The following is a 26266-nucleotide window of genomic DNA, read 5'->3' as shown; positions in this document are numbered from 1 at the left end:
TGTAATACTATACTAGGAGTGAAACCTGCAGTCATGCGTACGTCTGCGACTCCTTGCAGGAACAGCAGGGACACGAGGAATATCTGGTGCACTTGCATCACTCCAGCGACAACCAGGTGCAGCGATGAGTCCAGCAGTATGGCGGCTGCAAAAACACTGAAAGACAAAAGAACGCGAATAAATTAATATTAATTGTTGGGGTTTAACATTCCAAAACACCATATGATTATGAGAGACGCCATAGCGGAGGGCTCCCGCAATTTCGATCGCCTAGCGTTGTTTAACGTGAACTAAAATCTGAGCACACGGGCCTACAGCATTTTCTCCTCCATCGAAAACGCAGCCGCTGCTACCGGGGTTCGGTCCCACCACCTGCTGATCAGCAGCCCGGTGCCTTATCCACTAGACCACTGTGGCACGTACGAAGAGATTGCGTCCATGTCTTAGTGCGAGATCAGCAAACGTTTAATGAATGCGATAACACATAGACCGCTATTTTATTACAATAAATAGGAATCGAAGATCTTTCCATTAAATAAACGAATGTGTTTAGAAGATGACACGTATTGACAGCTGCGATAAACATTACAGTTATTAACGGCTAGAGTCGTAGTGGCATATGCCTGTTACTTTTCAAGGTACTTCTGGGGAAGCCCTTACTTCCGGTCTTTCGAATATTTAGAAAATTTGTTTTCATTACAAAAAATGATGTAATATATAAAAAGTTTTGGTTCAAGAGAAACATTAAATTGGATGCACATAATATTGGAGCATAACTTTACACAAGGTAAAGCCGATTAACTGTCCAAATAATTAATCAAAACCTAATTTAAAGAGCCAACGTTTTTTTGTCAGCAGCGGGGTTGTTTTGGTACATGGCAAACAAGATCTGAAGCACGTGCTTCGGCAGCTCTCGAAACACAAACTTAACCCGAGGACCACACCTGGGCACATAGCAACATGCCAGTGCCCCTAACAGCCACCCAAATAATAAATTAGAGTCACCTTCGAATTTTTCACGCAGTGGCATGCAACCTGATTTCATTAAAAATTCCGTGTACGTCCTACGTAACAGGCTTGCGTAACCAGGACAGCTTACAACTCTCCCGTAGTATAGGGTACGTATAGTGTTCTAAAGCGTTCCCAATTTACTCTGAACATTAACTCGCGATTTCACCTTCATCGCAGACAGCGAGTCCGTCGCGCAGGCCATGTGTTTTCTTACTAGCCATGGTGGTCTATAGTGTTTATGGGGCCGCATCCTCGATGGAGATGAAAAGTGCTTGAGGGCCATGTACTTAGATTTAGGTGACCGTTGAAGGTAGGGGACATTTTCGGAGTCCTTCACTACAGCGCCTCTCATAACCATATTGTGGTTTTTAACGATCAAACCCTTGCAATGATGAATGATGACATCACGTGTTTTATTTTTGTTTGTTTCTGTGTTACCTACGTATGTTTTATAGCGTGCAATGTATTCGCTGTTACAAGCTACTCCTCTTCGAGTGACAATAAACCAAAGAGCGCCATAAATATTCTATAGCATAAAAATCACAGTACAAAATCAAACCTCCGCAGGGACTCGACTTTGATCATGTATTTCTTTACTAATGCTAGTGGGAAATGAACGCACATAAACAGCCCGATGGCTCAGCCTTATGTGTTGGGCGGTTAGATCAGGCGCTGAGCGTACGCTGTAACCAGGGCTCTCTCGATGGAAAAAATATGCGTGAACGATTCGGCCTGCATTGATAATGTTATAGGATTTCTATCTTAACCCCCAGTATTTGGTAGAAAAACTCGTATGTTACTATTGAACACCATATATACTATTGAACGCCATACTATTCAGGTGGTCTGCCTCTAGGTATTTTCTTTTAAAGCCTGTTTATGTCAAATCATTAACAAATCCACATCCATTTGTGTAAAGGCGCACGATGCAGTACTGTCAACGCCTGTGTTCGAAACGGTTTAACGACATTTTAAGCTAAGCAAAGGCGGGGACGGGAGGGCCAGAGCTGCTTTCGAATGCTCGCGCACACAAAAAGAAACTGAGTTTTGCTACCATGGGCATTGCATGGGGGTTCAAAGGGGTACTTGTCCCCCCTCAAGCCTCGCCAATGCTTGCCCTCACCCAAGTCACACAAGTGCCCTCTCCCTCCCTCAGCCCCCATTCAACACGGGTTTGCACCACCCCCTCCCCACCCCCTTGAGATAACATTGTGACGATGCTCACGTTTGCAGCGAACTCTGATCCACACGTCAAATGTCAGTAAATATAGAATGTGACATGCGCTCATGACTTCGAATGCGCATATGGTAACTCGTTGCCGAGCATGCAGTTCATTACCTGTTAGCGTGGTACTTGTACGAGAGCACCGATCCTATCACGTGACCGATGAAGAGACCCCACGTGAAGGACGACTGGAAGGAACGGATGAAGTCTGTCGTCCAGTTCCCGCTGGACGTGTCGTTGTTGAACATCTGCGAGGAAGTCCGAAATCGTGGCTTTCTTATAAAAGGCGACATGACGCTGAGATCAACAACAAAGTGAACGCGAAAGTGAGCAGAAAAAAACAAGTTAGGACAGCGTACCACTAGTGGCGCGAAGCGTGAATGAAGAGGGTAGGTAGGCGGCCTTTTTTTCGTTTCCCTCTATTTTCCTCCTTCTTCACCTATTTCTGTCCACCACCCTCAATTTCCTATTTTTTTTTACGTCTCCTTTGTCTCAATTTCTATTTCATTCTCATACACTGCAAATACTGTTGCACCGCTGTAATACTGTTCAGCACAGATTTCATATTTGTTCCACACAAGTGTTTGAAATTGTTTTTCGCGGTTTCCTAAACATTTTATTTTATGCAAAAATCCCCTCTTACCACTTCGTTATGGCTTTTAAAGCAAGCTGGCAGCATCATGATATATATATAAATATATATATATATATATATATATATATATATATATATATATATATATATATATATATATATATATATATATATATATATATATATATATCTTACGTTCGCTCAAGATGGCCAGTAACAAAATACCGCTGCGAGCAAAATTAGACGCGAAGAAAGCGCCCCACTTTTGTCCTAAATGAGCAAAGACAAGGGGAAGCTATTTGCTTTAAAAGCCAGTACCTTCCAATGGGATTCCCTCTGCAGGCTGTAAGCGGCCTCCACGAAGGACCTGCGGATTCCGGCGGCAAGCGAGAAGCCGACGAAGACCATGGAGACGAGCACGCATCGCTTGGGCCACGCCAGCAGGGTCGGCGTGCGGCCCAGCCACAGGCGCTCGGCACCGCGACGAAGCGGCGAGAAAGGGCCGCTGCTGTCGGCGCCCAGCTTGAAGCACGGCATCTCGACTCACTCACTCCCTGCACGAAATGACGTCTGGTCAGCTGTCTGCTACAGAAGAGTACAACGCAACGAGCACTCCGATCGGGACTGGTTGCTTTGACACCGTAGACATTTCGTTAGCGCAAATACGGGAGTGTACGCAAGAAACGAGATAGAGCGAAAGAGATAGATAGGCAGAGGTGTGTATATGAGGATTGAAGGAAGGAAAGACGCCAAGATCAACCAGACACGCATTCGGCGTGCTATCCTGCACCGTGGGAAGGAGATTAAGGGATTAAAAGATAGCGAATGGATGAAAAGTGATCGTATAAAATATTTGCGTTCTGATATTCACCCCAGTTTTCCTTGCTTCGATGTTTTTTTCTTCCCTACTACAGTGATGTTGGTGAGATAGCCAGCTGTAATGTAGTCTACCATGTCAATTTCTTTTGTAATCAATTTTTATATGTTCGCGCGAGGTTAAACACTCTGGCGTTTCATGTACGTCGAAAATATTGGCTCGTTCGTACCTTGAGAACTGAATGCAGGATATTAGGTGTACCATGCTCTATTCTAGGTACTGTCACATTCCTGGACTCGTTGCCAAAGAGAGGATGCATAATACGGAAAGTAAGCGACACTAACAAGAATGAATCCAGTTTGCTGGTGAGGAGAATGGTCGGATAGAAGCGGAAGCCAATAACAAAGTGTCACTGTTGAGATTATACACCATACGTGGGTCCTTCAGTAGAGACCATGCTATTACTCAAATCTGAGTGGATTGTACGGGTACCCAAGTAAATTGAAGCATGGACACACTGAAAGATCAACTTTTCTTTGGACTCATGTGACCGAGTAGCGGGGCTACAGGCAGTCACCCAGGCGCCGGGGAGGGAAGAACCCTTGAGAAGCTTCTTGATGACAGAAACACACAATTTATTAAATTCGAAGCATTTCTTAGCGAACTTCAGCGCCTTTGAGCGTATCTATCTAGCAATCTATCTAGCCGCCTATGACATTTAGCTCTCCTGGCCGTTTCGATAATGCTATCGATACCAAACTTGGTATGGCTTAACATGACTGTATGACGAATATATTTGACTTGTCATGACATGAAAATCATGATATGTATGTCATGAATGTCATGATTTACATTTCAGGGTCTTGCTGTTCTTGCATGGGTTTCGTTCACATGACATGTTGCAAAACTGCTACGGTATAACATGATTGCATGGCGAACACAAGCGACAGACCCTAACAAGAAAATCATGGCATGCGTGTCATGTAACATGACTACATGCCACGCTCATGATGCACTCGCGCCCATTTCACGAGCGTGACATATACCAAATTTGGTATTACAGTATGTGAATGGATGACGAAGGTATGTGACTGGTGCAAACTTGATAATCATGGGATGCGCGTGATGTAACAACATGACTACATTCCACGCTCATGATGCGCTGGCGGCCGTTTTGCTAGCTTCACACATACCAAACTCGGTATTCCACGACGTGAACGGACGACATAGGTAAATGATACATCCAAACATGATAATCACAACATGCGTGTCATGTTACAACATTACTACATGCCACACTGATGATGCGTTCACGGCCGATTCACTAGCTTCACATATGCCAAATGTGGTATTATGTGACGTAAATGGACGACGAAGGTATGCGACTGGTGCAAACATAATAATCATGAGATGCGTATCATGTGAGAACATGACTACATTCCACAGTGAAGGCACCAATACATTTTGGCATGATGCGGTGTGCGTGCTCGTTGGCGTTAATTTTGTCGGGTCACGCCGGCGTTGCCATGCCAGGCACCGGTCTTGCCAAATACTCGCAAGCGCACGCTGCGCTACGTTGCTTAGGCGCATGCGCGTTTCAGCGCGTCCGGCATCCCTCCGTTACGAAAAGAAGAAGACGCAGGGTTGTCTGCATGGGGTAACGCATCGGCGCGAAATGCAGCATGTGGCATTTTACGGCAGTTGCCGTCGGGCCGCGACGACGAACGCTGGTCGTGTCGGTCGCGCCTGGCGTGAGACTATAGAGTGCCCACGTTTTGCTAACGTAGCGTCGCTGTGCCCAGCGTACGCGCACGTCAACGCTACGTTTGAGTATATGGGGCCCTTCATAATGCGCTCGTGGCCGTTTCGCTAGCTCCACTTATACGAAATTTGTTATCACGTGACGTGAATCGATGACGAAGGTAAACGACACATTCAAACATGATAACCATGACACGGAAGTCATGTACGGCATCATTTACCTCCACCTCGTAACGTTGTGCTGATTTCAAAGTGACATATCACGATTTCTTATTGGGGCTTCGCATATCGTCGATTCCCACTGTACGTGGTATCTGCCGATTTTTTTTTCATATGTACAAGTGCGAACAACACTAGACATCGAGAAGCGATTTTACATCAGATATGACCGGCCGTAACAAATTTTACAGAGAGGGAGCACGCCTGCGCACATGCGACGCGCTTTTTATCCCCCTCTGTCCGTCCACGCGCTTCTCCTGGAGCGCCGATTTCATGTCACAGCGTTCAGGCGCGTTCACACTTGGCCTCGAACAGAGCGAAAGCGGCGAAACTCTCCGGAAACTGGCTCGTTTCGCCGCCCAAGCGGCCAAACAACCACGTCGCGCGACTGGCGCGCAAAAATCGATCCGAGACCAATTTTTCCGCCAAGCGAAACCGTATCCGGTTTCCGCTTCACGGCCTTGGCTGCGCCAGATCAAACCACGTGATCTAACCAGCCACGTCATATTCAACATGGCGGCGAAGGCGTTGGCGGTGGCTCGCATTGGCTCGAATCGCAAACTATACCTATGCAGCGCGACAAAGTTTGACGGCCTCAATGACGACGCGTGGATCAAGAGCCTGGTTTGGGTTACGATTGCCGAGAACTCTCGAATTGGACGGTGCAGCAGCAGTGAGTCAGCATGCCCCAACGTGTCTCGCATTTGTGTACAGCCAGCTGAATGTGCCACCGCTGTGGCCGCGTTCGCTCGTTTGTTTCTGCTCGCTTATCTCCCGTAACAACGTTTGAAAAGGTGCGAGATGTTTCCTTTCACTAGTTTGCGTGAATAACTAAAATTCGGTACAAACTTTAGTTCTCAGAAAGCAGGCAAAATTGAATTAACTGTCAAGGTGTCGACGGCAGCGGCGGCGGAATGGGGCACAACGAATGTGAACATGTTCGACGCGCGCAGCCGTGGTTTTCCGGCAGCAATGGCGTTTTCGTTTCTCTTAACTTCTCAAGTGGGAATGCGCCATAGAAGACTGCCAAGTTCCAGAATAAAATAAATAAAAGAATGCGTTTCTTCGTTTGCAGAATCACCTGAGGAAATTCGGGAGTCCATGGAACATACACAAACATCAAGTCCCATTGACCCCACGTAGCGCTACCTTCTGAAGCCACACGCCAGTGACAGAGGTCATGGTTACAAAACGTCCTGAAACGGCTGACCTTTATGAGCGAAAGCGTAGAGTCTCTGGTGAGAAGCAAATCTTATTTTCGAAAATTATTCAGCTTTTAAAGTACATCTGACGCAAGTGCTAATAAACTGCTTACCTAACGAAAAATCTTATGTGCCTGCTCTCGTCAGGCAGAGCTTCGTCGAATCATTTTTTACACGAAAGCACAAATAACAAGCATAGATGAACGGAAGATCCTGCTTGTGCTCGTGGAATGCAGATTTGCATTTTAAAGTAAATATCTAAGTAGAGCAACTGTTTCGTAATGCTGGGGAAGCTTGTCACTGTGAGACAAGCGGCCGGGCAACGTAAGGACTTGTTACAAACTCAAGTATATATGCGATATTCAACGAGTGCGTACCATCCCGACCATGAGGTATGAAAAACATCAAGTCGGCTAACGCATTTATTCGCCGAAAGAGCCTAGGGAACCGTGCGTGAAGTCGCAACGTCTTTTACGAAATCACTGAGCCTCGAATCAATTCATCCCAGATTGTTACTCAATCATTCGATATTCTAGGCAGCGCGTGTTTGTACAAATTAAATTTATTATTCTGTATACTCCTGCAGGGTAACGTAGTCAGTCTTTCGCTGTACAGGAAAATTAAATTTGCAGTAATTTGAGTGCCGACATGACGTAGTTGTTTTATAAGAACTTCTGACTGATCGTTGGTGAAAACAGTAAAGTGAGATATTCTTGAAAACATGGTGCACAACTGCACGCCTCATAGCAAAGATGTGATAATACGTGTCACTGTATTGCGGGGACAGTGAAGATTAGTTTTCATCGCTCGGCGGTGCTCTTCAACGTGCACCTAAATCTAAATACGTCGGCGTTTTCACATCTCTCCCACCTTGGTATGCTGTCGCCGTGTTCGGGAATCTAATCCGCGTTCACGAGCTCATCAGTGCAACAAAATCACCACTGTGATAATAATATCTGGAGTTTTACGTCCCAAAGCCGCGGTATACAATTACGAAAGAGGCCATAGTGGAGGGCTCCGAAAATTTGGATCCCCTCGGGTTTCTGAACGTGCACCTAAATCAAAGTACACGACCTCAAACATTCTCGCTTCATCGAAAATGCCGCCGGGATTCGATCCCGCGACCTTCGGGTGAGCAGTTCACTGCCATAACCACCAGACGACCACCTGAGCCAGGATCGCAAACCCAAAATATATTTAAGGTTTGCTTCTTCGATAAAGAATAGTTGAATTATTATTTTAAATTGCCTCACAGTCGCCGAAACTGAGCATGTATAATAGTTTTAATATTCTTACTAGCAGGTAAGGTGCCCAAACATTTCATTAACAAGCAAATGAAATGAAGCCAACCTAACGAACAACAATTGGGGTATTGATATTCTAGCTCTCATTATTATTTTTCCGCGAGCAAAAGAAAGGTGTAAGAACGTGAGTGCTTGTGATTACGATCTATATTAGATGGTTTAGCAACTTGTTTTCTACAACTCTGGGGCCCATCCCTTAGGGAGAAAAAAAAAGGGGGGGGGGGAGAGCAAAGCTTGGCAATAAGGCAAATCCGGGCTAGTTGACGGTAGTTTCTCTCTCTCTCTTTTTTTTTTGTTATCACGTGTTCTACAGGACGCGTTTACAGAACACAAATTCACGGGACACGTTCAAAGCCACCTAGAAGATTATCAGGCCTGCTCACTGCCGCCGTGACGTCACTCGTTTTGCCCCAGCGAGTGCGCTTAGGGAAGTTGTGAATTTATTGCCACCATCGTCTCCCGTTAAAAGTTAAAGCGTTCGGGGCGAGTTTTGCATGCTTAACAGCTTTATTCTGCCTTTTGGGTCAAAACCGGCGCTATCTAAGTACTGTATTGCGCTTGAAAGCGTTTGGAGATTCACCTGCGAGCTATTTCTTTCACTAAAAAGTCAAGTATTGTACGCTATCGAACGTGTGGTCGATTTATAGGAGCAAAACTCGATGAACCAACATAGTGGCGAAATAAATAAGGATTGATTGATTTGTGGGGTTTACCGTCCCAAAACCACCATATGATTATGAGAGACGCCGTAGTGGAGGGCTCCGGAAATTTTGACCACCTGGGGTTCTTTAACGTGCACCCAAATCTGAGCACACGGGCCTCGACATTTCCGCCTCCATCGGAAATGCAGCCGTCGCAGCCGGGATTTGAACCCACGACCTGCGGGTCAGCAGCCGAGTACCTTAGCCACTAGACCACCGCGGCGGGGCGAAATAAATAAGGAAAACTTTATTCATTCTTCATTTATTGACACACACACACAAACACAAACACACACACACACACACACACACACACACACAATCTAGAGCATGCAGCTAACTGTTCCTACTCATTTGCAAAGTTTCTGCAGTATTGTTTCTACTTTTTCGAACATCTGTCTTCACAGACCCGTAGGTATTGAAGAGAGTGTGTGCTGCTGCCACAGGTATGGTATTAGGCACAATATGAGAGCGATGACCATTGCAGGAGAAAACAAAATCTTTCGTTTCAAAGGAATCTCTTGTGACCGACACAAGAAGCGGCGTTTCCTCTTTTGCTCTGGCCCCTCTCGCTGCTAGTGGTGCGTAGTCGGACATACCTTAGGGTCTGGAAAAACTTAGTACTGGGTATAAATAAACTGTGTAGCCCTCGTGGATGCTTCTACGCACTGTTGGTTCTTGGATCGGTATATTTTCGGTAGTGGTTCATAACTTCTAGCTTGAAGTAGAAATCACACTCCTGAAAACCAATTAAGAAAGCGCTTTACCGTAAGTGTCTCCACGCATCCAAGTTTCAAGGAAACATATTAGGCTAAGGTGTTGACAGCAATAAAGTGGCAGGAACGCCAGCAAGAAATTACTATACACAAAGCCGATCTAATGAGTAATGCAACAGCATTCATTCCAATTTGATCAAACCAAATGAACAGAAGTAATACAACAAGTCCGCGGCGCTTATCACCAATAGAAAAATGTTTCCCGACCCTCAAGGAAAAACACCTGTTCTCAGTGCTCTGAACTTACTGCCACGCACGTTTATTATTTTAATTCCAGGGCTCATGCCAACAAATCAGAAGCACACACGACGCCTTCAATTTAGAGCAAGAAGGAAACATGGCGGAGATTGGGCTATTGGAATGACGTAAAAATATGTAGTACAGAGGCACGAACCTTGCAGTAACGAAGAAAACGAATGTCAACGTCAGCTTAATGAACGACACGCTCCCATTTCGTTCTTCGGTTGTGCTTAGAAAACCAGAAAACTAGCAGCTTCGGTACATTTGCCGCGACAATTCCCAACGCTCAACCATTTGGATTTGCAGCCGTACAGATTGCGAATAACCAGTGCGCAAATCGCATCAAAATTCCACACTGCAGTTCACAGACAGAGAAAAAAGATGGTCTTCTCGAGTCGCCAACAAGCACACTAGCACGCCACGAAAACGTTCGTTGGGCTTGGCAATCCATGTCTGTCGAGCGACGAGAGCAAGCTGACCGGTGTGTTTCGTTGCACGTCTGTGCAGCGAAACACGCCGGTCAAACGGAGTGACATCACCGCCCTTGGCATACACGGTGAGCAGGCCTGAAATTATCTAGATGGCATCAACACGTTCCATGAGTCCCGTAAGTTTGGTATGTCACCTACATGACTCTGCCACACATGTGCAGTTGCTCTGTAGATAGCCGGTTGGCCTTCGTATTTCATTCGTGCCATTGTCGCCATTGATTCAAATAAACCTATAGTTGAGAGTCAGCGCTCGTCTCGCCAAAAATTCAGAGAATAAAAAATGTGGACGTGAAATGTGAGGTGACCTCGATGAGAGATCAGATTGCCATTATCAGAAACAGCTAATCGATAGCTGATAAGCCCATGATCGAGAGAGCATCAATTATTGTGAAACATTTCGTAGAGATAGGCACGTTCCGTACGCTCGCCGGAGGCGCCACCGCCGGTGGGTCCTTCGCTTATGAAACTACAAGCATGGCCTCCTAGATTGCGGGCGCGTGGCGTGATAACCCTCCGCACACCCGAAAACTCAGAGGCCATGCTATACGGCTCAATTATGTGAGTTATAAAAGCCATAGAGTTTTTAAAATTAACTGGAAGGGACTCTGGCGCTGCGATCGTTCCGTCGCCATGGGAATGATGGGTAGTACACGGATTTGCCAACCGTTTTTGTGCTTCCAGGCTTATAACGCACTTGTATATTTGTTCATTGTTTTGCTTCGGTTTTGTCTGAATAAAAGAAGATACCATTTTGAACTTCGTGACCCCATTTGAACAGGTGAGCCTAGAACCTTCAGATAGTGAAGTGCAACTGCTGAGAATTTGCCGATTGTTGCCTCGGGACAAACCTACTCTAACACCCGTATACTAGAACCTCCCTTCACTCAACGCTTTGCCTTCACTTGAGAAAGCTGATGGGAGCGCCATCTTTAGGCACGGCAAGTCACTGCATAACAGTGATAGTCTGCTGCAATTTTTGAGTAGCACAGCGTCATTTTCAGCCGAGCGGTGGCGCAGTGCTCAACTTTGTCAAGTGAAGGGTGAAAGTCGAGTGGAGGAGCGTTTGTGAATACGGGGGTAAGCCACGCGAAGCCCGATAAAGCAAGAAAAACAAAGACTATAGGCAAAATGTATGTACCCTTCATTCCCATGCTCGCTGAAGCGCCGTGCGTTACAGCTCCCCTAGACACTAGCACCACAGTTCCATCTAGTGTATTTATAGGGAAGTCCTCGACAAAAGCCTCGCTTAAAACACTTGAGTTACAGCCAATATTTTACCCCTGCCAGGTGAGTCCGTTCGACCGATTGAGATCGATTGTCGGTCCGGCACCGGATTGAGGCGATCGTGATCGAAAATGGTCGCAGTCCTGGGATTGCGATCGTACAACTCGGTTTCTTTATAACTCTTCAGGTAACCCTTATCTGGTGCGCACCAAACTTTTACCGGAAGAAGTGCCACGCCCACCTCTTCTGGTCGTCTATAAGGTTCAACGCGATGGCGTTAAAAAGCTTGTTTCGCATATATTTCGGTGTTGGCGTTGGCGCCGCTGCATGTTAGCGAAAAACGATCATTTTGTTTATGACCCAAGCATCATGAAAGATGCAAATAAAATGCATTTTCGGTTCGATGGAGAATCGAACTGAAGCCTCCAGCGTGGCAAGGAAGTGTTGTACCACAAATTTACGCTATTTATCTTTCTCTTTCATGGTATTTGTTACAAATGATGATTATGGACATTCATAGCGTACAAAATACCTAAGGGTCCCTCCACAAACGTATCCAATAGGTTTTTTAACACCCTGTTAAAACAGTTTGGTATGAAAACCATGCCATCGCTTGAAACTGTTTAGGACATAAAACAATATATGAAGGTCATGCAGTCCAAGGAGTCACCTTAATGCAGGCGGCAGAAGCGAAGAATTGCTCCAGACGACAAAACATGTGAACTGCAAAACGAGTGGTTGTTTCAAAGGCCCGCCATTTACAAAATGCTCCGACAGACTTAATCATTAAGCAAGGTGCCGCGCAAATAAAACACGGACATGAAGTGAACGAGGACGGGCACAGACTCGCGACTAGATCTTATTGAGAAGAAAACTCATATTAAGACGATAACGTTAAAGAGCTTGTCCCGCAAATATTCCGGCATAAGTGTCGGTGTGGTTCGGTTGTGAGCGAATAATCATGTTCTTGTGCGTGACCGAAAGGTCAAGAATGATAGAACTAGAATAAATAATAAAAATTTTCAGTGCCGAATAGGGATCGAACCCTGGCCGTTTCCGAGAAAGGCAGTTTTTCTACCACACAGCCATTCGTATGCTTGGAAGAACAGTGAGAGTAACTTTCTCTGCTTGGAAATTGCGTGAACGTATCTTTCATATTTTACAAACACACGGGTCCTGTATACAGGCGTGACAATAAAACAGGTAATATTCTCTCATTGCGTGCTGCAAGCGTTCATTACCATTGGTCGTCAAAACACGTGATCATCATAACGACCCGGCCACCCATTTTGAGAAGCCCACTTGTTATACTGTGCGTAATCCGTCAAGACCACGTAGCGGGTGCATACGAGGTTTAGAAAGATTTCATGAGCATCGTTGCTCCTGGTTTAAACCATGGTATGCCCCTTACACAAAATGCAGCCAAATGCGAAAGCTTCGTTAACACAAGCCAGTTTCAACTTTCATTGATTGATGAGTGGGGTTTAACGTCCCTAATCCACCATATGAATATGAGAGACGCTGTAAGTGGAGGGCTTCGGAAGTTTCAACCACCTGGGGTTCTTTAACGTGCCCACAAATCTGAGAAAAACGGGCCTACAACGTTTTTGCCTCCATCGAAAATGCAGCCGCCACCGCCGGGATTCTATCCCGCCACCTGCGGGTCAGTTGCCGACTATCTTAGCCATGCACTAGACCACCGCGGCGGGGCAACTGTCATGTGTTTAGTATAGAACTATGCAATCGTCATATCGAACTATATAAGCTATAGCTGATTGTGAAGTATAACTCCATCAGGAAGCCCTCGCCAACGGTTAACTGAGCAACGAGAAGCTACAGGGTGCACTACACCAGCAATCTTTCATGTTGAGAAGCTGTTACTTATTGTTGGCCGCTTTATAGGTAAGTATAGCCTCCTGTTGGCTTAATATTGATCAATGCTGGGGACTGTCGGTAAATCTTCGCTTTCCTAGGATACTGTTGGTTGGTGTTGTGATGCACGGCACTAAGGTTCACACCCGTGACACGTTCTCTTAGGAGGAATCAAAGCCAACTCTTTTCTTTCCTTCGCAAGTTTTCATTTATCTTAAGTATTGCTACACTCTGCAGTGAAGGTGAGCCTGCAGGAAACAGCAGCAATTGTCTTGGAAATTACAAGGGCCAAAACTTCGACCTGGTTCTCAAATAAGCTAATATACACCAATGAATAGTATTTGTTTGAGCTGATTGGGTCTGCGTGTCGTTAAGGTATACATGGTGCAGCGCGAAGCTACACAAAATGGCGCGGAATCGGCTAAACAACGGACACGGAAAAGCATTCGTTCTCGTATTTGCCTCGCCGCTTTATCCGGCTTAGCGCTGCACCATCTTAACAACGCAGAAAACACCACTACCAGACCGCTATTCCTGTAATCTCAGCACCTTCTGAATCGTCCTTTTTCCTTTCTAAGAGGCTTGTAGTTTCGCCGTTTAAGCCTGCCATGTCACTGCGCATATCAGCAAATTCGAAGGATAACTTTTTTTTCTTTTTCCTGTACGCTCTTCTGCTGTTGTCAGTGTGGTCGTTTAACAGCAATGAACGTTTCTTCAATCTTCTTTGCACCACATCGAGAGGCCGTAAATGGCTTACCCCGACTCTCGGAGTCCGCGAGCGTAGAGGCGCCCGTTGTGTGCTGTGGACGCATTTGTATGCGCTCGCTGCTCGTGTTTATCCTCCCCCAACGACGACGTTCGCCTCAGCTCTGGTCGACGTCGATAAGCCGCTGCTTCTTTCGGCTCGATGAGAGACTCCCTGAATGCGCGTCACGCTTGCTCGCCCAATCACCAAGCTCGGCCGGGCGTGTGCTCGACGATTCCGCAGCCGCAGTGCTTGTTTTTCTTGTCGTCATCGTCATCATTGTTGTTGTTGTTTTGTTGTTGTTTTATTTATATTTGGCAGAATATGGGAAGGTGGGCAACGTTAAAGCTGGCTACCGCGGCATCATGACAGTAATGTACAAGATAAGCACACAAACAAGAAAAATTAAGGATAATAGAATAAAAACTGATCAGAGGCACTATGTACGTACTATATACACTATGGGGCTTATAATGCATGAATGAGCACAGTATCTATGGTCATATATCTTTCATATATCGGCATCACATTGCAGATAGAGTACGTAAAAATAGTGGCATGGTATAATATGAACTAAAAACTGTTGTCGTCGTCGTCGTCGTCGTCGTCGTCGTCGTCGTTGTTGTTGTTGTTGTTGTTGTTGTTGTTGTTGTTGTTGTTGTTGTTGTTGTTGTTGTTGTTGTTGTTGTTGTTGTTGTTGTTGTTGTTGTTGTTGTTGTTTCACGAAATATCCACGGCACCGTGGCCGGTGGGGCAGGGCTTGACTGGTGCGCTTGGTACACCCGACAACAAAAGTTTGCGGCAAGTGGGCTTCATTACAAACTGAAATCTCGGCTTTGTTATTGAATCGCGCTTGCAATAGTGGTGTTTTTGAAACGTTTAATTCAAGGCAATGTTGCCAGGCGAAATGGGAGTACACGTTTTTTTTTTGAAACTTTGTGTCCCGTAAACTTTTACTGCTGGTAAAATATGGTAAAATATTTGGTAAAATATTTGGTAAAATATGGGAAAGTAGGCTAACTTAGAGCCGGCTATCCCGACATGATGACAGCAATGTACAAGATAAACACACAAACAAGAAAAATAACAATAAAAGAAGAAAACGCTAATTAGAGGCACTAAGTACATACTATATACACTATAGGGCTTATAACGCATGAATGAGTACAGTATATATGGGCCTTGTTCAGTTCATATATCGTGATCACATCACTGATCGAGTCCGTACAAATAGTGGCAAGGTATAATGTGAACTAAAGGCAGTTAATTAGAGTTCTGTTCATTAAAGAATCATGTAAAGTGCTCACAGCGCGCCTTTGATTATCGGAATGTGGCCACAGTCCAAGTACTCTTTCAATCGTAAATGGTCATCTGTCGAGTCGGTTCAAGCGATCACTCAGTTTGGCACGTTGTTCATCACACCTGAAGCGGTCTGTTGAGGCAAGCTTTTTATTTTTTTTTTCATTGAAAATGCGAGTGTTTATAGACCACTGCATGGGCAAAAATATTCCCCCTTTCTCATTTTTTTTCTCTGTTCCGCTCTGTCATTTTGGTACGAGCCAGAACAACCGGTATTTCCCGATGGAAAGCATCCGTGATTCAGAGACGTTTCGAGACGTTTCCGCTAGGGTAATGGCGCACGCGCCGTCTCATCGTGCAAGAAGCCTGTGGCATCGTGATTGCTGCTAAAGCCCTCACCAATTATGAGGCAAGTCGTATAGGGGAACTCCGAATTAGTTTACCCACTGGGATTCTGTAATGTGCGCCTAAATCCAACCACGAAGGTGTTCTCTGAGTTTGGCCCATTTCGACTTTGCAAACAAAAAAGAAAACGGCAAGTACTGGAAAAAGAAAAAAAAACGATAACTATAGCTACAGGTTTCAACGCGCGCATGTGAAATCCTTGACCTATTTGAAACGCGCACCTGAGTCAGATGGTCTACGAACGTGTTTGCATTCTGAGCCTTTCAGAATGCGACCCCTGATTTCATGAATTACATAGCCTTATATCTTTTGTCTTGGCTCATAGCAGTCCCTTGGGTCTACCTTACATCGCTATACATTCCACCCCAGCTTTATCTCGAAGAAAAAATAACAGTATCTGTGTGTGTGTGCGTGCGTACTAAGACAACTTCTACTGAGGTCTCAGACTTCCCATTCAACTGCTCCCGTTATAAACAAACATAAAGGAACAGACCGTCGTCAACGAATTTATTCAATAGGCTTCGCTCTACCCGAATCATCTCTAAGGGCAACGAAGCGGCAAGCCAAGTAAAGAGATTCGAGTGTTCTCCTTGCGGTGGTAGCAGCCCATATAAACGAGCTCGCTTTACCTAAGGCCTCGACTCCCAAATGAGTAGAGTATACATACACGCGGAGCACTCTGCGAGATCCTCCCGGACGAAGTGAGTGCGGGGAGCAATTCCGTGCCGTCGTTACGAAATTTCTCTTCGCCCGAACAGACAGCCGTGGTCGCTGCGTATACTTTATTCAATGTGGGCTACGCCGCTGTCCGATCGGAACGCGCAATGCGCCCACATTTCAGTTCACGTCACTCCTCCGGAGTAGAATGCCCACTCCGCATTGCACATCGAGTCCGAGGCATAAGACGTGCAGCCGTGGACAAATTAAACGCGACCGCGGAATTCAAAAGCGGAGCAGCTTTCGCGTGCGAGAGCTCGGCATCATGCTGGAGCTGCACGTGTTGGTGAAAAGAATATAAGAAGTAAAAATGCGCTGTAGTTATGGTGAAGTTGCCCATATTTGAGCTGTCCGTTACCTTATGCATAGTCGTTAAGAGCTCCGGTTATGTGCAGCCTACACTCTCAGAAAAAGAAAGAGTAAATAAGGTTATTTTTTCTGCGTGGCACTCCACCTTCCAATCATGCTATAACAATTTTTAAAGATGCTCGTTAACTTTCTGTCGAGAGTCGCTTGTCCAACTACACTCCGAAGAGAGTAGAGTTATCTCCAAAGAGGGTTAAGTTAACTTGTATTAGTAGACAATTATTTATGCGTCGAGTGAGTGGTATTAGGTACTCAAAACAAAACAAAAGCTTTTTTCAAAGAAGGTAGCTACTGGTAGGTCCTCGATCCTAATTTCACAAACAAATGCGTTTCACGGGTTCTTCAGTTTAGCATAAAACTGTCCCCTCATGACCTTTATCAGAACGTAGGATACTTTACGTAAATAGCTAAAGTATGAGCACAACTGCAGCATTTTTTTTTCTTGGCAGCATTTTTTTTCTGGTCTTTTCTCGACGGCTCTACTTATGAGTTATCAGAATGTTCGATAAGTTTTTTTTACAGTTTTGTTAATTTGTTTACCTGCGCACTTCCGACACTAATTATTTGATATTCGCTCCTGCAGAACCAACATCTCTATCTTTTTTATCTTTAGGACAGCATCGCAGCAACGATGTAATCCTGTACACCAATTAGAATAAAGGATGAACAACATTGAGAGAGAGATAGAGGCATTTTTAATGAAAATGTGGAGATTTTAGCATGGCATTTCACCTTACATAATACGCCAGCTGCTGGTTGACGATTTTGATTTGTACACAGATAAACACACAATAGCATACACATAAATACACATATATTACCCCGTTTACATAATCTCGTTAAGGCTCATTGACAACAGGAAAGTCAAACCAGATGACGCTATCCCGGTCTTGAAGGCTAAGCTCAAGCGCCTTCCCAGTGTTTTTTGCAAGACTACAAAACGAGCCTAATAGCATTCTAAGGCGTGTCACAAATGGATAATTGCTTAGCGCTGTGTGGGGCATGGTTAAAGAACTGCACTAAGTACTGTGTACCTGTTTTTCAGGGAGCTGCGCTACCTCTAAGAAATTATGCGTGTTAAACAAATTTAGAGTACTTGGTACTCCGAATCGTTTGGGAGAGCAGAAAGCCGTCCCAGTGAACATACGCGATGAATACATTCCTTCCAGCCTGCGTTTAGAAAAAAAGCACACCTGCTTCCCGCAAAGGTGAAGCAATGAACGCGATAGCAACAAATTGGAAGATCACGCGCAGAATTGCAAGCAGATCAAAACGAGCCCCGCGTTTCTCACGCCCAAATGTCGCACGAAAAGTACACACAGGTGCAGATGAACGTGAATAAGCGTCTCAGTTGTTTTTTTTTGTTTTTTTTTAATGGAAAGGGGTGGTGAAGAGGCAACTGAATGCCTGACAATGCACCGATCCCCGCCCAGACCACAATAATGCACAACACTCAGCATGTGTGTCTAGAGCATAAATACATAGATTCAATACAGTGAACTATACAAAGTGTAGACGTAGAGCGTGGAAAAGATAAGAAATAATTATACATCTATAAAGGCACTCTTTACACATAAAAGCCCTTTAAAATCCTATAAAAACAAAAACGTAGTTGAGAACAGTTGTGAGGAAGTGAAAAATTTACAGTGCGTTTCAGCAAAGCTACATGAGTTGCACTTCATTAACACACAAAAAAGACATATCACGTTTGAAGCATGAGTAGATAAGCGTGTATCTTCTTTTTGAAAATTGCTGGGGATTGACTTTCATTCACTATGGTGGTGGCCATGGTATTTGAGTTTAAAAACGAAGGAATAAGGTGCGCTAGCTTTTGTCTACCGTAGTTGGTCCGAGTCCTCTCACTGTAATAGGTGGTTCTTCTAAAGTTATACATTGGTAGTTTCCGGGAGTAAGCATCATGAAATTTAACTGCGTTTGATTTGATTTGATCGTAAATGACTGTCGCTAGCTTTTTATGAAAGATATTTTCAAATGTTAGGATTCCATGCTTAAGGAAAAGAGGAGCAGAAGGCGTTCGACGCTGTTACTTCGCTGTGTCTGAAAAGTGTCCCCTTGTCGCAAAGAGAGGCCGAGCAACGAATGAAGAGGCATTTGTGCACCCCATAACTACAACATAATCGTTCCAGTGCAAGCCTAACTTCACCCAAGACGTATTATTCTCCCCACCAGAAGATGAGGGCACGCGAGAGATCATCCACTCCCCTCTTCTCCGTGGGCCAAAGTACGCGTCGCGCAATCTTGCTGATAATGCTGAAAACACGATAGTTCTTCCGCCCCCCCCCCGAGGTTCCCGCCAACAGCGGTAAGTGGTAGGTATAAAAAGCTTGTCGTTTGAACGATCAAGCACGTGCCCCTTGGTGGCTCAGTGTTTAACGCCTCGCATTCACGACGTGGAGGTTCCACGTTCTATTCCGTGCACCAGAGTCTTTTCTGGAGTTTTAGGGGCAAAGCTCCTTATGGCGTGGCTTGTGCGTTTCTCGTAGTACGTAAGCACAAGTGGCACATACCCGAAATAGGTACATTTGACCTCCAAGGTGGTGCCGGTGAGAGATTTCTTCGGTGCGTTGTTTAACAATAAAAAATAGTGCTCAATGTACATGCCAATGGCTGCTAATGGGGAATGAGAGACAGGAGCATTCGGCTTTTAGTCAACGCGCACGCTGCGATCCCCATTAGCAGCCATTCGCATGTACATTGAGCACTATCGAACAAGAAAGGGTTCCTACATTATACTCGCTGGGTGTAACCTCCTTAGTTTTAGAAACGTTAAGCGAGCGTTGAGCCGCAGGGCCATGAATACAATGAACTAGTATAAACCATGAATGAATTCGAAGTGGTTAACGGGGGGAAGCAGATACGAAGCGCAAGCCGTAAGAAATTAAAAGATGAATCCTCCTGTCTCTCATTTCACATTAGCAGCCACTGGATGTACATTGAGCACTATCTGACAGAAAAAGGTTGCTACGTTATACTCGCTGGGCGTAACCTCCTTGGTTTTAGAAAGGTTTAGTGAGCGTTGGGCCGCAGTGCCATGAATACAGTGAACTAGTATATACCATGAACTCAAGGTGGTTGAAGGTGGGAAGTAGACCCGAAGCGCAAGCCGTAAGAAAGTGTGCGTGTGCCACCTCTCGTTTAGTCTTTGGAATGTCCACTGAATGGCGGTGCTTCTATATGGGGAATATATGATAAAAAGATGCGAGATGGTGAGACTTGGAGTGTTGAATAGATGGACGAATGGACACACAGACAGATGCATGGATGGACGCATGAAAGGACGCAGGGGCGGATGCATGAACGAACGCAGGGACGGGCGCACGAACAGACGCATGGACGGTCACACAGACGGACGCAGGGGTGGATGCATGAACGAACGCAGGGACGGGCGCACGAACAGACGCATGGACGGTCACACAGACGAACGCATGGACGGACGAATGCTTCGTCACACTCTCCATCATTCACTCCGTGGATATGCTGCCATTTTTTTAAGGGGCGAAGCTTCTTATAGCGGCACCCGTTTGTCCTTTGTAGTCTTAGTAGTAGTCGTAGTGTGTAACTAGTCTTACATTTTGACCTCCAAGGTGGTGCCGGTGAGAGATTTCTTCTGTGCGTTGTTGAAAAATAAAAAATTCGCAGCGTGCGCGTTCACTAAAAGCCGAATTCTCCTGTCTTTCATTCCCCCTTGGCAGCCATTGGCATGTACATTGAGCACTACCTGCCAAGAAATGGTTGCTACGTTATACTCGCTGGGCATAACCTCCTTGGTTTTATAAAGGTTTAGTGAGCGTTGGGCCGCAGTGCCATGAATACAGTAAACTAGTATATACCATGAACTCGAAGTAGTTAAAGGTGAGAAGTAGACACGAAGCGCAAGCCGTAAGAAAGTGTGCGTGTGCCACCTCTCGTTTAGTCCTTGGAATGTCCGCTGGATGGCGGTGCATATGCGGAATATATGATGAAAAGATGCGAGATGGCGGTACTTGGAGTGTTGAATAGATGGCTGAACGGACACACAGACAGATGCATGGACGGACTCACGGATGGCTGCACCGACGGATGGACTCATGGACGGACGCAGGGGCGGATGCATGGACGAGCGCAGGGGCGGACGCACGAACAGACGCACGCACGGACGGGCGAATGGACGCACAGACGGTCACACAGACAGACGCATGGACGGACGGATGCTTCGCCACACTCTCCATCATTCACTTCATGAATATGCTGCCATTTTTTTATTTCTCGCGTTTTGAATTGCATTCTTAAAAGGAAACGAAGATTTGCGGATATTTACGATGTTTACACGCGACGACAATGGCTGGCAAATGGCGGGCTGGGACCAGTCTCTACCACCTCGAAGTCTTTTCTTCCAGGCAGAGACCCTCTACCGCTTTATGTCCAATCCCACTACTGCCTTGTGGCAATATTGATACATATACATATAGGGTGAGTGACGGCAACGCGGGCGGCAAAATCCAGCCGATCGAGAGTGTCCATATAATTGCTATCGCATTAAGCATTAAAAGTGGTTAACGATTTAGGGTACTTACTTGGTACTCTACTATGGGAGAGCTGAAAGCGGTCCCGTGGGTCTCTCACTCGATGAGGCCGCAAAGCACTAAACTAGTTCACGTGCCTCGGCACGTGGGGGAGGGGGGAGTTCAGAATAAATAGTGAACGGTTTAGGGTGCTACCAGCACTCTACTATGGGAGAGCCAAAACTGTCCCGGTACCTGCGATTGTGTTTGGAAAAAGTGGTCATTAGTTTAGAGTACGTGGTATCTACTATGACAGAGCACATAGCCATCCCGAGACCTGGACACATAGAGTCTGGGAACTCCTTTCAGCTACCAAGATGACCACGATACGTACAAGGCAAAATCTGAAGTGGTACCTCCACTCAAAGAGCACTGGTTCTGATCAAACCATGGAGTGAACTCGTGCCAGGGAAGGCGACTCGAGCGCTTGCGTGCCGCCGGCTGATTCCCGAGCACACGTTCATACGAGCAACAACGTATGGCCTCTTCCTCTTGGTTGAAGGCCTCCAGGCAGATATTCTGGCTCTCCCCCGAAGGATACCCCATACCCCCAATGCGCAGGATCGAAGACTAAGAGCGCAATCCGTTCGAAACGGTCTGCCCGACCTCGCTGCTCGTTCGTTTATTTTTCCTGTTTTTTGAAGTTGCCCACTTTATTTCAATAACAATTTCCCCGGTACATTGTTTACGCAACAACACAAATGACCGTGGCGTGTAAACGGCTCAGCAGATGCCAGCTTTCGCAGTCTTGGCGCCATGTTTGCGTTTCGCAGCGCTTGTTCGGTTTGTCAGGACGACTACACGAGAGCTTCTTTTGTTTTTGGAACGTGGACAATCATTGAGGGTCTTTGACGTCACGATCATATCAGACGGGGATGTCATCGCGCTATGATAATATGAAGGACCAATTAACCGACTGAACACACGTAATTGATGAAGTCAAGTGATCCCATATGATGTCACAATGGCGTCACAGAACACCAAAACTTGTGACATCATCGTGTCACTATTACGTCGTGCACCATGACGTCGCATTATTACATCGTCACATGACACCATCACTTGGTGATAGTTGGGCTTATCTCGGTAGCAGAACAACACTGTGTGAAGTTAAGAAAGCCTCAGAGCGGGAGAAGCTGGTCATGAAAAACATAGAGTAACTGTCCGAGTTTTACGTCCTGAACCAACAATCCAATTGTGAAGGAAGAAGTGGAGGGCTCCGAAAATTCTCACCTATCTCGTGCTTTTTAACGCGCATCTATATTCAACTACAATGGCTTCAAGCATTTCGCCTCATAAATTCGATGACTGAGAAGAAATATTCATCAGCTCTTGCCTCATCATAAAATGGCTGTTTCTTCTCGATATTTTTCAACTTTCCATGAGTAGTATACACACACGCGCATGCAGAGCTCCCCCCTCGCCCCCCCAAAAAATGTTTTTGCTACACCTCTGTTCAACAATTATGAGATTTTCGCATCCAATGTGCACTGTGGTGAATGCGCTTTCTCTGAGACATTCAATCACCCTCTTGCTGGAGAAGTATACAGCGGCATGTACACGTCACCAACGAAGACCGCGTAAAACCGATTCTGATGAGGTGCTTCGTTAGCGACACTGATGCAACCCATTTCTCATTTCCAAAGCGACTTCGTCGATACCAAACGAAGCGTACACGCTTACCTCCCCCCCCCCCCCAACACACACCAATGAAGCATTATCGGAGTTAAGGCTTAGTTGTTGCATTAATTGCCATAAGCGTTGCGCAGGGTTTCCTAAAAAAAGGGAGGAGGGCAAAGGTTGTCGCAGCACCATCTCACTATCATGCCAATGTGTGAGGATAACTCTGCTTCATCCTCCCCACCCCCACTGCCCTTGTGAGCATGCCTACGGTAATTTGTTATTGATTTTTGCAACAGCGCAATACAAAAATTTCAAGCTCGTTAGCGATCAAGGAAACTATATTGGTAAATCAATTAATTCATTTCACGGATTGAAGATACTAATGGATATTATAGTTGGGCTTACAACAGCAAATTGTGAAACAGCAGACTCCGTCGGAACTTATAAGACTTCACGGCTAGTGGCGCAGGAGCTGCCGAGGTGACGTTGCCGCCTGTGCTTAGTTATTTACCAAAAGTCTAGTTGCGGCAAGAGTGGTGCTTCTGGGAATTGTGAAATAAGGAACCTGGATTTGGTTCCACTCATAGTAAAGAAAGAAGCTTATTAGGGTATCGCTTGGCTATATAAATAAACCTGCTCCTTCCCGTCGTCCTAAACATTATGCAGAATCGTTGAACGTAAACATTAGCACTCCGCTACATGAGGAACCAGTGAATATTACGCGCTTATAAAGCTTAAGCGTTTCCCTAAAGTATGTTTAGTGTCGACAACAGCGTAGTTATACCCGACTCGCCAAGTTTTAAAGCTGGGTCACGTATAGAATGTTATTTAAGGCTAAACTCAGCACTCCTGAAACGCGAATACATTTTTCCTCAAAGCAATCTGAGAAGCCACGTGTACCGGGAGCCTACCGGCACTGTGAAAGATGTGCGGTGCCAGTAATTGGGAACCCGATCAAGCAGAATCACGACATAATCTGCCAGTAGCGAACTGCGGATATTTACGGGGATAAACTTATGAGTGTAGTACGATGCAACAGAAAAACGACGTTAGTGTTGAAGTTCGTTGTTGTTGTTGTTGTTGTTGTCGTCGTCGTCGTCGTTGTTGTTGTTGTTGCTGTTGTTGTCGTTATTGTTGTTGTTGTCTTTGTTGTTGTCGTCGTTATTGTTGTTGTTGTTGTTGTTGTTGTTGTTGTTGTTGTTGTTGTTGTTGTTGTTGTTGTTGTTGTTGTTGTTGTTGTTTCATAGGCAAAGCATGGGAAGTTATAATCATACGTTAGAGCCGGTTGTTCTGTTCTGTTCTGTTCTGTTTTAACTGTTTTGCTGGGGAGAGGTTGAGGTGCCTATTGCCTCGGCTACTCCTTATCACAAAGATCCGGTTGTACTTTCATCACACTAATCATGTTGAGCAAATGCACAGCAGGAAGAATGAAATAGAAAACAAAAGAGTAAGCGCAGAAAGATAATCAGAAGTTTAATCCGCACATGTGACGTCTGGCGCACAAAAATGCTACTAAGGCAGTAAAGTCCGATAAGAACATAGTGATCACGCAGGTTATCATGGGTTGAGTCCGTATATTTTAGGAGCCAAGCTTCTCTTAGTCTAACCTTGTCCCTTGTCCATCTCTACCAGCAGTATCTCCCGAACAGTATAATAGATGGCACTGTCCCATAGAAGCACATACAAACTGCAGTTAAATGAGGATATTCTAGATGACGCTGTACCGCTACTCTCCGATTGGCTGCTGCGCGGGCTGTGCCTGTGTGCGCGGGGAACGACTGCCTAGAAGTCCTCTGGATCTTCGCCGTACATAGCGGGCTGTTGGTGGGGCATGGACGGAGCGAAGCGGCTGGCGCGGATGGCCGTGGCGGCTCGTGCTCGTCGACAAGCAGACATATGCACAGACAGACAAACAGACGCAAGCATGAACGGACGCACGGATGGACGAATGCGTGGACGGACGAATGCACGTATAGACGGACGCACGAATGGATGGATTTACGGATGCTTCGCCCCACTGATCGTCATTCGTTTCGTGGATATGCTTTGATTTTCTTACATGCTGCTGCTGTTGCCGTTGTTGTTGACACAGCGTTCAAGGGCTAGATCTTTTCTTGAAAATTCTGTATTCTGTATTTCAATCAGTTTCTCTACGTTCGGCATGAACCTATGAGTCGTCGTTGCATGCAGTAGAGGTGGGCTCAATGTTCTGCTTGCACTCTGAAGGACTTTTTTATAAAAATATATCTCGTAGCTATTCAAGTTAGTAACAGCGGTTACAAAATATGCATGATAGTAACGAAGTTGCTACAGATTTTTTTTATTTTGCCTTCATACCAGAGCAATTGGAGACCAGGCGAAACAGCTCCAATCCTGGCAACCATGTCCTCCATGTCCTCCAGGAACAGGTAAGATTGCCAGAACTTAAAACGACCTAGAAACTTTATCTGCATTTACAACGCAGTTCATCTCTCTTTATTCTTTTTTCTTACTGAAGGAGAGAGAGAAAGCGAGAACAGAAAAGGCAGGGAAGTTAGCCAGACGAGTGTACAGTTCTTCCCTACAGCGACAGCTTCATCGGTAAAAAGAAAGAGATGGAGACCGGAAGCTTGCAGTGTTTGTCTCTTGCTATTTCTATTTCCTGCTGAAGCTGTTGTGTTGACTATATCACTAAGTTTTAACGCTTGAAGTGCAATGTTCTACCTAAAAGCTGCGTGCAACTTTCCTATGCGATGCTACACCATTATGGTTCAAAAATGTGCGTTTGCCCCGACAAGCACCAGCTCCTTGTCTTTTCACAAGCATGGGGGCTTGTCAAAATTCACACGAACACGCCTGCTTCACTGAGCAACGTACATAAGCTTGTGCCATTTTATCATGTCATTAGGCTGCTCATAAACATCAAGAAACGATCTAACCTTTGCCTCCCTTACTAAGCAATCAATTGTATTCTTCTTCCTCCGTTGTACGCTTGCACACTTTTGTGTGAGCTATTGCTCATGTCACTGCGAAATAAATACAGCCGTTATCCCTACTGGAACCAATCCAGTTTCCGGATAGAAACTCGAAATCAACCAGACTAGAGCCCCCCCCCCCCCCCCCTGTTTTCCT

General features: G+C 45.5%; 1 protein-coding gene across 2 annotated transcripts in view; it reads right to left on the bottom strand.

Moving 5' to 3' along the window:
• The window catches only part of LOC119169665 (vesicular glutamate transporter 3), a 230896-nt gene that overhangs the window by 57630 nt on the left and 147000 nt on the right, over positions 1 to 26266 (bottom strand). For both annotated transcript variants that reach the window (XM_075887091.1, XM_075887090.1), the window contains exons 2-4: positions 3150 to 3385; positions 2351 to 2484; positions 42 to 156 (exon numbers count right to left, since the gene is read on the bottom strand). In XM_075887091.1, the coding sequence (XP_075743206.1) occupies positions 42 to 156; positions 2351 to 2484; positions 3150 to 3368 (468 nt within the window). In that variant the 5' untranslated portion in view covers positions 3369 to 3385. The remainder of the gene's footprint in view (positions 1 to 41; positions 157 to 2350; positions 2485 to 3149; positions 3386 to 26266) is intronic.

This window comes from Rhipicephalus microplus, chromosome 2 (assembly GCF_043290135.1).
Source record: "Rhipicephalus microplus isolate Deutch F79 chromosome 2, USDA_Rmic, whole genome shotgun sequence".
Lineage (NCBI taxonomy): Eukaryota > Metazoa > Arthropoda > Arachnida > Ixodida > Ixodidae > Rhipicephalus > Rhipicephalus microplus.
The sequence above is the reverse complement of the archived record's forward strand: the minus strand, read 5'-3'. Positions and strand labels throughout refer to the sequence as shown.